Genomic DNA, 16,372 nt, shown 5'->3' with positions numbered 1-16,372 from the left:
CCAAACTTGCCAGCAACAAATGGAGTAACATATGATGAGGTAACCTGGGTCAATCAGTGCGTATACATCATAGAAAGAGACTGATAATATACCTGTAACAACATCAGGAGACGACTCACGATCTTGTCTCCCAACTAATGCATAGATGCAGTTCGGAGGACTGCTCGAACTAGATGCCCCACCCCTTCCTCTACAACGTCCTGCTAGTGTCTGAGAACTGTGCCCTGAAGGGCGTGTAGATGAAGAAGAACCAGCTACGGACCCTGTGGGTTGAACTATACCCACACCATCTCTCAACGGACACTCCCGCATCATATGACCGGGCTGGACACAAGCGTAACAGGCGTTCGATCCTAATCGACAGTGTCCTGCGTGTAGCTTACCACACTGGGCATACTGTGGCAGAGGTGGTCTCATCAGACATGACTCCGATCTGTACTGAAAACCCGAAGCTCTGGAACTCTGACCTGCTCCGGAATAAGAAGACCGATCAAACCTCTGGCCTGAAAACCGCGGAGGTGCACTTATTACTGAGTGGAATGGATACCGGGAATACTGCTGTCTCTGTCCTCCTTCGAACTCACCGGTAATATCTAAAGATCTAGCCCTCTTATCATGGCCCCGGTCACGCTCACGCTCTGTTCTCCACTGACGCTTATGATCCTCCAAGTCCTGTGCATATGCCTGTATACGCGAAATATCCATACCTGGCTGCAATGCAGCTGTCATACACTCATTAATCAAATGTGGCCCTAGACCGACCACGAAACGGTGAACTTGATCCTCCATCTCAGCCACCATAGCTGGGGCATATCTAGCCAATGAATCAAAGTGCACACTGTACTCTCGAACACTCATACCGCCCTGCTGAATATGTAAGAACCTATCTGCTCGGGCCCGCCGAACCTCTGGCGGCAAATAATGACAAATAAATGCATCTAAAAACTCTTGCCAAACGGCTAGAGGGGCATCCTCTCCCCTAGATAGCCCCCACATTTGGTACCACAGCACTGCTACATCACGGAGCCTATAAGAAGCCAACTCCACTGACTTAACCTCATTAGCATGCATGACCCTCAAAGTCCTCTGCATGCTATCAATAAAGTCTTGGTGGTCCATATTCTACCTCAACACGGAGGATTCTGGGGAATCTAAACCAAGAAAATTCTTAACCCTAGCACTAATAGCTCGGTCTGCCTGATCGACACCCACTCCCTGACGCTGAGCCTGGGCGGCTACCAATCCAGTCAACAATTGTATAGATTCCTGCATATCCTAACCCGGTGCATCTGGCTGAGGGACTAGAGGCACTGGGGTAGGTGCTGGAGCTGGGACTGGCTCTCCTCTAAGCTTCTTTAGTGCAGGCGAGGTACGCGAAGTCTCGGATGGGGTCTCACTCTGAGACTCGCCCCGAGCCCTGTTAGTCCGTTGAGTACGGCTAGTAGCCTCACCAGTCACTCTCTTGCCCTTCTGGGCAGCTGTAGCTTTCTTTGGAGGCATTGCTGAAATCAGAACAAATTATTAGAAGGGGAACTCTTACCATATGGCTCTATCACACGATCTAAGATGAAAAGAATGACAACATCCTAAATGTCCTGTAGCCTCATGTCTATAAGTCTGGTGCACAACACACCCATAAACAAGACTCTACTAGACGCGATCTGTAGATAACCCTAGGACAGAACTGCTTTGATACCACTTCTGTCACGACCCGAACCGATGAGTCATGACTAGTGCCTGACTTCTATTGACCAGGGTCCCGTCATACCTATATATACATATCAGAATGGCATACCAAAAATGAACTGCAGCTCTGAACCAAGTGGAGTGCACTGACTACTGCTGAGTGGAAGTCCTACTGAGCTGGATTGCCTGTCTGTCTACCTGAACCTGCGGGCATGAACGCAGCCCTCGAACAATAGGGCAGTCAGTATGAATAATGTATCGAGTATTTAAGGCATAAGAACAACATGTACATAAGGATCATGAAAGAAATCTGAAACACGAAAGCCAATCCAACTATCTGAATACATCTGTGACTAAACATCTAGGAGTATCTGTATAACTCTGTATAACTGAAAGTGCCTCTGAGGGCGTATGATATGCATGCTTTCTTTTAAGAATCATATGCATAGGTCATAGTATAACTGTTAGTGCTGAGGAACGTACAACCCGATCCATATATCATATGTTAGTCGAGAACGCATACGGCCGATCCTTATATCATATCCCATCGGCCTCTCTACGGCCATCATCATTATCATCATCACTGTGCACCAACTGATCAGGTGGTAATGCGTATATAATGCCTATCGCTTTCCCCATACCCCATATACATATAATATACGCGTATATAACACCTTCTGGTCATGGGTCAATGTGCATATGTATAAATGAATGCAATGCATAAGTAAAATGAGTAAATAGAACTCTCGGAGTGACATAAGGTCGTACTACCTCCGATAGACATCTTTTGAACTAACATCATCAATGTACGAGATCTCAAGACCCAAGAACAGAAGGAACAATCACAAAAAGGGGTATAGGAACATCAAAGACTAAAGTGCTCCTAATGTTTCTAAGAGTAGAGTAATATGGAAGCTCGTTCATTCGTTTGTTCGCTCATATCATAAGGATCATGCCAAAATGAAAGAAAGGATAGCCTTAAAATACCTTATCCACTCCTCAAGCTAACTATGCTTATGTCCCGATCTCGACAAATATACACACAAGACCAAGTACCAACTATTAGACTAGAACGTGCTTATATTCCATGTTTTAATCTAGTACTTAACGAAATTCGGGCAGCATTTCCATTGTAACCTTAACAATCCCTCAAATTCCAATTCAACCCAAACATCAACAAAAATACCAACAACAACAATATCAATACTTACCTATCAAAATATAATCAGATCCATCCCAAATCATCTCCCAAACACAGCCCCTAATCTCAACTTTACTCTCAATCAACTTACCACTTTCTTAACTATATTTCCTTTACTTTAAATCACTAAAACTCTTGGTAATCAACTCAATAATAAAGATAAGAATCATATACATACCTTGAAGGAACTAAAACTCCAAAAATCAAAATTCACATCCAACTCCTAAGCTCAACAACTTTAATGGAACCCTAGGAACAACTTTTTCTTCACTAGCTCGGGTTCACGGGCCTCGGATCATGCTAAAATCTCACCAATATAATGGAAAATATTGAGAGGAAATATTTTAGGGTTTTCTCTGGTTGGGGAAATGAAAAAAATGAGGATAAAAACATGAGGGGCTATATATATATAAGTGGAACAAAAAGTTCCAGTGCCTCAGGGTTGACAACTCGTAAAACATGTCGACAACCCCAGATTCAGGGGCCACGGTACGTTGACTGTGTGAAAGGACGCCACGTCGACGTGTCGACGGGCATTCCCTTTGCACCGTCAAAGTGGACTGGTTTCCTGATTCCCTGAGTGTTTCGATTCATTTGATTCAATTCGTTTAACTTCTAATCCTATCGTATTGTAAGGAACATATATTTGTACTTCGGTATACGCGAGGTAAGACATTTAATACCTCGTAAACTCGGATACGAATCTCCGAACTAAGGGCATACACAACTAGGAAACCATAAACTTTCTTACAACGAAAACGAGAGGCGTAACATTATGCATACTATCCATAATCATTGCAAAGTAAAGCATTTTGAGATATGAAAAAGCTAGAAGGACAATCAACATAAGGTCTCACATGCATACTAGACAGACCCTAACCAACCAAAGTAAGACTAGGGATGTAATGATACTAGACCCTTTTACCTCATTCTTCAACATAAATAAGATACGGAGTAAAGATGACCCCAGATAGAACCAAACAACCTCAAAGTCTTAGATTTACTGTAATAACTACACACCCGGTTCAAGCTTTGACACAGAGGAAACAAGATAACAAACTTCATGGAATAGGATTTGGACAAAGATTGCTCCAGTTTCACTAAACTCAATCATAGTTGGTTCTCCATATCCAATCACATATAAATGACATAATACAGCTCATCCTTAATCATGACCATCAGAACAGACTAGTTTAAAGCACTTGAGTGATCATATAGAGATATTTATGTTGAAAACTAAACAAGCAGTAGACATTATACATACTCCCATGTTACTCCATTTTTAGGGATGCATCCTTCAATTCTATTACCAATAACCACATCAAGTTATGATTTTTAAATTCAAAGCCACATTACCCTAGACTCAACCTCCCATCATCATATTCAAACCATCTAATCAACCATACTTAAACAAGACAAATAGATGAAGACTAATTTGCTTACATTGATAAACTTAAAAACAAGATAAGATTCTCACTGGCCTAAATCATCAAATAGTTCTTAATTAATCATGATTGCATATTTACCACAAATGACCATTAATATAGTGCTATCCGGACCCCAACTCGAACTAACCATATATCATCAGACTAATCACCACTCAAATAGGCAAAGACCAAAACATGAATATGACTAAGCAGTACCATCATTAGTAGGAATTTTAGCAAACTAAACAGCCCATTACTAATAATTCACTAAACAAAGCAAGGAAATAACAATACAATAACTTAAACTAATCAGATTTACTCTTAATCTGAACTAAAACAAAAGGAGAATGCAGAAAAAATGACAACAAGATTAAATCTTACCTTTTGTGTATGCAGCTGTGTACAAGAATGGATTTGGAACCTTTTGTGCTTCCAATTTCTCCATCTCAAGCCACAGAACACCAACAAAGACATAAAGCAAAACGAATTTTTAAGACTGTGAGACTTTAACTTCGAGTTTAAAGCACAAAATTATACTAGTAAACTTAAGTTTTGAATTTTTAGATTCAAATCTCAAGCCTTAGCGTTTTCCCCGCTCTTTTTCTCTTTTTTTTTTTTCTTGAAATATGGGGTTCTATTTATAGAAATAGAACCCCAAAAATGCTAAAAAGGACTCGTTCACTGATGTGGGACTTGTGAGTTTTCTCACAAGTTCCACTTGAATTCAACTTTGAACGGAAAGATTGAGAGGAGGTGGTAATAAACGGCTCATTTTGAGCCTAATACACCTCAAATCACTTGTAAGTTAAAGAAAGTAAAGAAAATAGCATGGATCGTACCTTCAAGGATGTGTTTGGAGAGATTTAACGGAGGAAAACGTGAAAAAGGACGAAGCAATAAATGCTTCGTCCTCTCCCTGCCACTACCGCGTCTTACACACCTACGCCACCCTATAATCGGTGATGGGACAGAAGGAGAGAGGGAGAGGGGGTGGGCCGGCGCTAGGGTTATGAGATACCCTAGCTGCTGAAAAGGGTAATGACCCCTTTGGGGTCTGTTTTAATTGAGGAGGGAATATTATATTTTTTTGGCATTTGGGCCGGGTCTGGGAAATTGGGCTTGGGCTCGGCCAGATAAAAAGAAAAGGGGAGGAGCCCTTTATGTATACAATATATGTATACGTGCGTATATGAAGTGTATACACATACGTAGGGCTAAGACGAGCATTTTATAAAATAGAAAAACACTCAAAAATGACTAATTATTGACCGTATTTAATCAAATCGTGGTCAAATTAGGACGTAATTAATTCAAAACACGACTGTTAAATTCATTTTTTGCAAACATGGCCTCAATTGGCTTTAAAACTAAATGATTGTTGCAATTATAACCTTTTATCTAGCTAATTGCAAAAATATACTTGACTAATCTTAATCCGATTAATTATTTCAAATATAGCCTCATTTTGGTACTAATTAACCAATTAAGGCTAATTCGCGCTAATGACCTCAATTGATTTGCCAATGAATTTGGTCATCTCAATTAAAGCCACCAGGAGGCTAAATTTGCAAAAATGACTCTAATGACCTTAAACCATGAATTGGTTAATTCGAATGTGGTCACATATGTAAATAATTAAATATTTAAAAACCAATTTGTAATAATGACTCTCCAATTAACTAATTAACCAAATTAACAATTATCAATTTTAAACAATTATGCAAACACAGAGAATTAAAGAGTGAGGGGTAAAATGGTAAATTTATTTAATTATTAAAATACCTTGGATACTAGGATAAATGATTTGCTAATTAGACCTTTTCCTGACATAAAAATTAAATAAAGAATTATTCAAAACTGCTTTGCTTTTGATTAATTCTAATAAAATATTCCATAAATGTCATAAAATATCAATTAATATCTAAATAATTATATTGTCATGAATTTTTTTTTATCAATTTAAAAGAGTAAAACATTGACCTAAACAATTTTATAAAAATCTATTTAGACCCTTTAAGGTGCACAACTTATTTTATTTATTATCTAAGGACTCTGAGTAATTAAAATAAATACGGGAGGTCAAAAATTAGGTGTCAACACCCGCTTTCTGTCCTCTTTCGCATCTGCCACCACTCTAGAAATACGAGCAAGGGCTTTTTCTCTAGAAGGCATTTTTCTGATAGAAGCCCATGGAGCAAAGAGACCCAACAAGGGCCAAAAGAATTAAAAGGGGAGTAAGGGATCGAGAAAATACGCAAGCACTGTCTGAAGGCACTTACCGTGGCTCTTTCCTTCCCACCTACTGACGGAAACGCCTCTCTAGGTCCGCCCAGTGCCCCTGGATACGCGCAGCATAATTATCACCCAGTCGACAATGTTAGGCATGGGCTCAGGAATATTGGTGCCGCTGGAAGAACATAAAAAAAAATGAGGGTTGTCGTCATTCGACATCAAGCTAGACAAGGATATTCGAGAAAAAGCGGAGGCACGGCAAGACAGAAATCCAAAAACTCACGTGTTGTTCCATTGCTCCGAAAAAAGGGCCAAGGGCAAGGTCATGAAGGCGATCAGTGCGCATCATCACAAACCAATTGAGCCATCCCTGGTCATGATAGTCCTCAACGTTCCAGATAAGGCCTCGGGAGCCTCGAAAAGCAAGATCTATTATTCCCCCACCAAGCATCCGGGAGGAATAAAGGTGGATTAAGTGATCCAGAGTAAAATGGAGGTGTGTTCGGTCTGCTAAAAACTGCAAACATCGAACCACTCTCTAGGTTTGAAGGGCCAGTTACCCAAACATACGTCGTACCAGTGCCAAAATGCCTCGATAACCTTGTGGATTGTAAGGCCAAACCCAATAGTAAAGGGGTAATTGTATGCCAAGGATCTCCACGGGATGTGATGAGTAATGTTGACATTAGCCGGGGGTAGGGATACATCCACCTTAGGTTCCTAGAGGCAGTTGATGCGGACTCGGGGGATGATGCGGTCGTTGATCAAAGAAGTGAAACCCTCCACAGGTTCGAACTCACGATTGACAGGGAAATCCCTCTCGAAACAAAAATTCGAGGGAACAATGTCAGAAGCAAGGAACCCAAGTCTTTCATTTGGGTGGTAACGACGGGGGATGTTCGACGATGAGCAAAAACCACTAAAGTAGCCCCTAGCCGTTCTCGTATGCTCGCCAGAGTTAGTTCAAATGAGGAGGACGTTGAAGTGGATGATGAAGACATTATGGTGGAAAATGAAGGTCCGAGGAGTGAGAAAAAGATGAGTTTGCACAACAGCAAGGGATGAAAATATGGATAGGAGAAACTGAGGAAGGCCACTCACTTTTATATATAGCCAATGTGTGAGACTATCCGACATAGTTATTGAAGCAACGCGTCCAATCAATGGCACGACTGTCACGCCTCGAACCATGGCCTGGGCATAACACGGCACTCGATGCCTGACTGCATGTGACTAAGCGAACCATATGACTTGCTGACTCAACATGAGAGCTGATCTTTGAATAAGAGAGGAACATGCATAATTTAAGTAAGTGTGGGACCATAAATCATAGGTCTGAAAATATCATAATATCATAATGCGGATAGTCTGAATAAATATAATAATAAGGAGCCAAAATGGCTAGACGACTCTGAATATCTTACATAACATAACTGACTAGTCTATGAAACCTCTAACATGAATATGAATCTGCTAAACATAAAGGCTAGGACAAGGCCCCCACTATACCTTTAATGCATAACTAATAGGACATGGATAAATGACTAAACCCCGAAGAAGACGAGGCTCACCAAAAGCCGATAAGTGAAAGATCCTGCGAAGCGGTGCGTCGTCTCAGAATCCGTCGCATCATGAAATGCAGACCCCGGACAATAGAAAAGGGGACGTCAGCACATTGAATGTACTGGTATGTATAGCAACTGAATGAAATAAACATGGCACATGAAATAACATGATGAAAGCTGGAACTGAAACTGAAACCTGGTCATGAACATGAATACATACATATATATATATATATATATATATGAGTAAAAACATTTAAGTGGGGAGCGCATAAGTGTAACCGACAATATGAATCACCACATGGGTAGTGGAGTCTGGTACCTGACCCGACCCAAAAGTTCTCATACCTTGCCAGGGGTATAAGATATAAACATAGCATGAAAGCATCCAATCAATAAAGCATGAAGGTATTTTCCTAAACATGGGCGGAGCAATCCTTATCCTACAGTGGCTAACGTAGTTTCAGGCTATTAAAGTCTTCTTGGTAATCTGTGCAACTCCCAAAAGCATAAACATTATATAGGTGGCATCTGAGCCAATGGTTTTTCACAAAACGTGACTTGCATTATACATGGATGTAGTTACATAATATACTTGCATGAAAACGTGTAAACATGTAGAGTGTTTCATGAAAATAAACATAGTAATTAATAACTTGCATGTAAGAACCCATGGAATGCAAAGGATGGGTTTTTCATGGATTACAGACAGATTCTCAATAACCAAAATGGAATATCAAGAACACAATAACGAACTACGTATAGAAACATGGTACATCATGGTATATAGACTTAGGGTTATCATGAACATGTCTAAAACCCTAGTTTGGTGAACTCTTGTATAATCATGGGGAAGAACAAAGATGTTCCCACACATGGATAGAAGCCCTACATACCTAGTAATGCTCTAAAACTTGTAGTAGAATTTCAAAAGATTAAACCTTGAGCCTTGAGATGGGTTTCATTGATAACCCTAGGTTAGGAATAATGTTTTCCGTTAGATTACATGCACATATGTTAGAATTGACTTGGAATGATTGGAATAGGTTTACCTTAGTGTTTTGGATGGTTGGGAGAAGGAAACCTTCGTTCTAGGGCTTGGAGAATGTGAAAAGTGGAAAAAGAACTGAACATGACGTATTTATACTTAGCTGTGTTGGGAATTTATACGGTCAACTTATACGGTCCGTATAAAGTTATACGGTCCGTATAACTTGTCTGTATAACTTGTCCGTATTTGACAATGATTAAAATTCCAGAATCTGGAATTTCCCAAATGAGTTTCACGAACTAAAATACGGTCCAAAACTAGAATTTTTCCTCCTGTGTAACACGGACCGGTTATACGGGCCGTATAATAATATACAGTCCGTATAATTGGTCGTATAAATAGGACTTTGCTGAACTGAGACAAATTTATTTTCCACACTTCTCATCTGGTCTTCTAAGTCTCAAATCATAAACGTAACCTAGTTCCTAGTTTAAAGGTACGAGATGTTATAACGCCAATCGGCATCTCAAAAGGAGTACCGTGGAATAAAAGACAGGATGCATTAAATGCCGGCCTGACAAAGCGGCTAGTCGCGGGAAAAGAGACGATGCTCTGTCTCGTGGGAATTACGGGAAAGCGGCGACGCCTTGTCTATCGTTGGAATCTTGGGAAAGGAGCAGATTCTTCCACTTCCCGGGCTCATGGAAAATGAAGGGCCCGAAAAGTGGGGGACTATCTGTATTGGGCAAAATTCGTGCTCAAGCTATTTTCCGTAGTCAGGAGCCTAGGGAGGCCGGGAGGGCTTCCGTGGCTGGCATCCACTCCTACCAACTCGGGTCACATCAACAGGTCTCGATCAGAGCGCTGATGCAGGGAAGCCCGTGGGGGGTGCAGTAGGGTCACGTCAATCGAACGTTAGGGTTGAAAAGTCTTGTTTTGATTTCTATATAGATAACTTATCATGTAAGCTAAAGGAGGACTCACTTCCACTCATGTAACCTATCTCTCATTTCTCTTCCTAAGCAATATACATCCGGACGCATCACTTTATCTTGAGATATCTGTTTGTCTTGCATTATTTTCTTGTTCATTAAGCTCGGTTCTTTCAGTATAGCTTTGATAATCTTATACACTGACCCCGAAAAGGAGAGTTTCCGGGATTGGATACGACCTACTTGTCTTTAAACCAATAAATTATAAATCTCTAATTGATTATCCGTTTTCACCGAAAAACACAATTAATTTTAAAAACAATTTTGAGCAGCAATTAATGTTTGACCAAGCTTTTAAAAAGTACTTCGAAGTATATTTTCTCAAATAGCTTTTCGAAAAAAGAACTTTTGGAAAAAAACTAATTTTAAGTTCGTACAAAAGCTAAAAATGCAGAAAATAAAGGAATATAATACATGAATCCAAACTAAAGGAAATCTAAAAGCTTGTCTATTGCAAATCCTTTGGCCTTGACTTGATACCATGTTGACACCTCAAGCTCTCACCAGGTGCTATGGATCCACAGTCCATTGAATTAAAATTCAAGCTTCAAGGATGGAATAGAATTCTTTCAGAAAGTTCCTCATGTTCAGTTGTTTCTGTGTTTGATCCAGACCTATGTAGTGTTGACCTTTTCCTTCAAGAATGATTGTATAAAAGGATCCTTTGGACATGTGACAACAGAATGAGCATGTAATCACACTAATACCATTGTTGTAACCTGTCCAAAAGTCCTTATATTCAATCTGCTAAATCTGTTCTAGGCCTGATTACTGCAGTTTTGACATCCTGCAGAATCCTTATTGCATGTGTTAATCTCCTGGAATCTGATGATCTTTAGCTTGCCTCGATTCGATGTATGGCATCCGTGCTTTTTCGGTATTCAAAATCTGTCTTGCTTTCCTTAGAAGTGATTGGTAACTATTGAAATGATGTTCACCGGCAAAATCAAAAACAAAGTTAGTCAAAAAATCTGCCAATCCATTTCCTTCCCTCAGTACATGCTCCACTCTCACTTCCTTATCCCTCCTCAACCTTGTAATATCCTTTATGATCAAAGAGATACTCCATGGTACTTCCCATTGTCCTGTCAAGATCATTTTAAGAGTCATTGAATCAGTCTCCAAGATTACAAGCAATAGATCATTTGTCACACAGTATTTAATCCCCTCCTATAAAGCCATTGCTTCAACAACTAAGTTTGATCCATCCGATATTCTTCTAGTGCAAAGATGCACCAGGTCTCCCTCGCAGTCCCTAATACAAAATGCCACCGAGCTTGGCCCCCGGATTGCCTCTAGAAGCACCATCTGAGTTACACTTAAACCACCCGGGCATAGGCAAATTCCATCTCACTATCTTGCTCACTATATGTGGTCTGTATGTTTCAAACATCTACATAATCTGTGGAAGAGACTTTGGTACTTGCATTCTTGGATTTCTATGGTCAAATTTATTTCATATATCACCTTATTGATTGTCATCTTCCCTCCATGCACCACAGTGTTTCTCCACTTCCATATTTGCCACATTGTGATCACTGGTATGGCTCTAATAATAGATTTGAACTTAGATGAAAAATCAAGCATTCCACCACACCGTATCACTTGTTTCACCCGAAGCAAAGTTGTTGTGATTCCTACGGCAACTTTAACATATCTCCAAACCGTGAAGCAATTTTTCCGTGACAAACAGATGATCTACAGTTTCACATTGTTTAGGATCACAACAATAGCATTTTCCTTCTGTATCAATCCCAATCTTTCTCACTATATCCCCTACTGGTAGTTTACGTTTCTACAATCTCCAAAAAAGAATGAGATTTTGAAAGGCAAACCTGGTATCCACATGCTTTTGTATATATCAGACTTCCCAGATTTCCTTCTTAAGAGCTCCCATGCACTTCCAACTGTAAATTTACCAGATGTTGTCATCATCCACCTTGGTTTATCCCATTCTTCTGTAGATTCATGAAAGTCTAATTCTTCCAGTATATGATCAACAATATCAGTAGGAAAAAGCTATTGTAGTTTACTCATGTTCCACCCATCCTGATTTCTCAATTCCTTCACATCTTGTACTGTTTCATCCACAACAAACTCATCAGGAACTAAGTAGTATAGAGCTCCAAGTTTTGTCCAATTATCAAACCAGATATTAGTAGTTCCACTTCTTGGCTCCCACCACATTTCATGCTCCATGTTGTCTCTAGCTTCTAACATCATCTTCTAGACCTGAGAGCCTCCTTTCCAAGGCACATACTGAGGGTAGTGCCTTTTACAATACTTGTTCCACATATAATTTGACCATAGAGTATTTGTAGTTCTGAATTTCCACCAGAGTTTAGCACATAATGCTTTAGAAACATCAAATAAGGATCTGAAGCCAACTCCACCTTCCTCCTTTGGCAAGCACAGATTCAACCATGAAGACCAATGTCTTCTTCTTCCTTCTTCACTATTATTCCAGAAAAATCTTGCAAACACCCTATGCAGGTCATATATAACACCCTTTGGAGGTCTGATAGCTGAGAGTAGGTGAATTGGCATACTCAATAAAACATTGTTGATCAAAATAGCTTTTCCTCCAAAAGATAAAAGTCTTCCTTTCCAAGCTGCCAGTTTGTCCTTCACTTTTTTGATCAAGTCATTATAATCAGCCTTTCTCTTTCTTGCATGTGTGATTGGGCAACCTAAGTATGTGAAAGGGAAAGATCCCCTAGTAAAACCAGTAATAGCCTCCACCTGTTGTACTATCACATTTGCAACTTTACTATGCATGTAGAAGGAACTTTTTCCTTTGTTGATAAGCTGCCTTGACATCTGCTCATACTCTTGTAATATTCCCATGATCAGCTGCAATTAAGTAATAGTATCATCTGCATAAGCAAGATGATTCAAATTAGCACTCCATTTAGGCATTCCATAGCTTCTAAAGCCATTGTCCTCAAATAAAGAGTTCAATGCTCTAGACAGCACTTCTGCAAACAAAATAAACAAAGCAGGAGAAAGTGGATCTCCTTGCTTAACACCTCTTGTTGAGTGGAAAAAACCAGAAGCCTGTCCATTGAATAGAACTGAGTACCAATTGTTTGCTATCAATCTCCATATCATATCTATAAATACTTCTGCAAATCCCATCTTCCTCAGAACTCTTGCCAAAAAATCCCAGGACACTCTATCATAGGCCTTAGCCATATCCAGTTTAAGCACCACATTAGCTGGTTTTCCCCTAAGTCTTATATCTGATACCACCTCTTGAGTTAACAGTACATTCTCAATGATACATCTTCCCTTTACAAAACCAGACTGATTAGCAGATATCAAAGAAGGAAAAACATTTTCAAGCTTATTTTGCACCACTCTAGAGATCACTTTGTTAATAAAATTACTTAGACTTATGGGCCTCATATCTGCAAAGGTCTCAACATTATTCTTCTTTGGGATCAGAACCAGATTTGTATGAGTTATGGACTTTGGCAAAGTCTGTCCTTCAAAGAAGACTTTCACTACATTATACACATCAGCCCCCACAATTTCCCAAAGATACTTGATAAAATGCTCCTATCATACCATCCGGACCACCCGAGCTATCTCCCGACGGATCAAAAACTCGCATTCTTAACATCTTCTAGAGTTGGCATACTAGTAAGTATCCGATTTTTCTCCTGAGTAACCATATTAGGAACATGTTGCAGCAATGAGAAATCAAGAGATATCCTCATGTGTAAACTGATGATGATAAAATTGGGTTGCTTCCTCAGCTAGAGCATCTTCCCCCTCAATCCAACTTCCATCTTGCTTTTTCATCCTTTTGACCTGCAATCTCTTCCTCCTACCATTTACCATATTGTGGAAAAACCTTGTATTCCTATCCCCCTCAGAAAAACAAGTAAAATGAGATTTTTGTCTCCAGAACTCCTCCTCATAATGCATATACTTCTTCAATTCTGCTTGTGCTAGTTGGAGTACCATCCTGTTTGCAGGAGAAGGATCATCTTCAAAAAGTTGTTCTTTAACTCTCACAATATCTTCCCTTACTACTAGTTTCTTGAAGATATCCCCAAAAGTAGCTTTACTCCATTCTGATAGAACAGACTTAACTTTTTTAAGCTTCAGTTTAAAAGTAATGAGTTCATCTGCTTCAAAATCAGTATTCCACCCTTGATTCACAACCTCTAAAAAGGACTCATGTTCTATCCAAAACTTTAGAAATCTAAAAGGTTTCCTTACATGTTGAGATGAATCTCCACAAGTAAGTAGAAGAGGAGCATGATCAGAACTAGTTCTAGATAAATGTTCAACTTCCATGTGACCAAACCAATCCTGTAGTTTTGAGTTAGTGAGCATTCTGTCCAACCTTTTAAAAATACAATCCCTACTAGCTCTACCATTCCACCATGCGAATAATCTCCTTTTAAAAGAAACTTCAAATAGTTCACATGAATTCACACAGAATGCAAAATCTTCATACTCATCCGGATAACTTGTGTGTCCCCCTATTTTCTCATCTTCATTCATAATGACATTGAAATCCCCTCCCACAAGCCAGGGCACTTCCATTTGATCAGCCAGGTTATACAAGTTATCCCAAAGATTAATTCTTTCCAATGCTTCACACTTTGCATAAATCATAGTAGTCATAAGAATCTTATTATCCTCCTGAAAACTTAGCTTAACTGTGATCTGTTGATCTGTATCCTGAATCACCTCTACATCTATATTATCATTTATAAAGAACCAAATTTTACCATTGTAGTTATGATGTGCATATCTCATGCCCAATCTCCTTCTAAATCTTTGAATGTGTCTAAAATGCTGAAATGGTTCCATCAAAGCAATGATGGAGAATTTATGATGCCTATGTAACATTTGCACTCTATGAAAAGCTTGCTGTGAATTCACAGACCTGATATTCCAAAATAGAGTCTTCATAAAGATTTATTGACATTCTTCACAGCTCTATTTGGCAATATTCTTATAGGCTGAATATCCACTACACTTTGTTGTTTGCCCTTCTTACTCCCTTTCTGCATGGACTTTGGAGAAATATCAGCTTCCTTAGCTACATGATTAAACACCTGCTCTATGGCTTCCTCATCTACCACATCTTTAGCACTGCTACCTACTTCAAGTCGCTACTCAGGTAATGCCATATCTGCTAGATTATGGGACACTACATCATGCAGTTCCTTCAAAGGAGAAGGTTTCTTCAGGGATAGAATTTGTTGATCTTGAACTTTTTCCACCAGATCCACATGCAAATCATCAGGTTCCTCCCTTTCAGGTGGATAGGATCCCACTCCATCATGATTTATAGAAAAATTCAACTGATCCTCCTGTCTGAGCACAATTGGAAGAGGAAATTCCTTCTGAGTATGCTCCTGATTAAAGACTGTGTTACTTAGCTCATGCTCCTGAGCTAACTTGTCCACACAATCATTTAATTTCTGCTTCTCTCCATCTTCTACATGTTCTTGGCTATCTGCTACTTTGTCTCCTCCATCAGCTTGAGGATCATCTACATTGTTAGTCTTTTCTTCAGGACCCTTATAAATAACTATCTCAGTACCTGCACTATCTTCTACTTGTTCTTGGCTATCTGCTACTTTGTCTCCTCCATCAGTAACTTTCTCTTGAGGATCATCTACATTGTTAATCTTTTCTTCAGGACCCTTATAAATAACTATCTCAGTACCTGCACTTGCCTTCCCATTCTCATCCTGCATTCCAATATGACCTTCTTCCCTAGTTACATTCAAACTTTCATCAGATTTGTCAACATCATCTGCCTCCTTGGTTAAAACATCTGGCTCTTTGGGTGTCCCTACTGAATCAGTAGGAACCAAATCCTTTGTGTTGTCATTATCCACCCCTTCTTCTACATTGTCATTCAATACTTCAAAATTATTTTGAAGTGAAACTCCTTCTGGTTGCTTGTCTTTCCCTGCATGACCATCCTCCTTCCTCTTCTTTCCCATGTTAGTAGCATTTGGATAAGTAACAACTTTCCCACTAGACAACACCTTTGGCAAATATTGCTACACAGGGTATCTCCATCTATTATACTTATTATGCCTTCCTGAATATTGAAATCCCTTAGATGTTGTTGCTACTGTTTGTTTCTCAGTTGTCACTTCCTCACTCATCTTCACTTCTACCGCCTCTCCTTCATAGACATCCTCTTTCTTTTCTGCCTTCAACTCAGGATGTAACACTCTACACTCTTCCTTTGCATGGCCTTGTAACTTACATTCAGTACAATACTTAGGCATATGATC

At 39.5% G+C, this 16,372-nt stretch overlaps 2 protein-coding genes across 2 annotated transcripts; both read right to left on the bottom strand.

Annotated features, from left to right (window-relative positions):
* Positions 1-12,953: 12,953 nt before the first annotated feature.
* Positions 12,954-13,502, bottom strand: LOC132066505 (secreted RxLR effector protein 78-like). The gene has a single exon (XM_059459809.1). It carries the CDS (start codon positions 13,500-13,502, stop codon positions 12,954-12,956), a length of 549 nt encoding a protein of 182 aa, XP_059315792.1.
* Positions 13,503-13,799: 297 nt separating this feature from the next.
* On the bottom strand, positions 13,800-15,026 carry LOC132066504 (uncharacterized). Its single transcript, XM_059459808.1, has one exon. The coding sequence runs from the start codon at positions 15,024-15,026 to the stop codon at positions 13,800-13,802; it is 1,227 nt and encodes a 408-aa protein (XP_059315791.1).
* Between the last annotated feature and the right edge of the window lie 1,346 nt (positions 15,027-16,372).

Source organism: Lycium ferocissimum, chromosome 8 (assembly GCF_029784015.1).
Source record: "Lycium ferocissimum isolate CSIRO_LF1 chromosome 8, AGI_CSIRO_Lferr_CH_V1, whole genome shotgun sequence".
Lineage (NCBI taxonomy): Eukaryota > Viridiplantae > Streptophyta > Magnoliopsida > Solanales > Solanaceae > Lycium > Lycium ferocissimum.
This window is presented reverse-complemented; position numbering and strand designations above follow the sequence as displayed.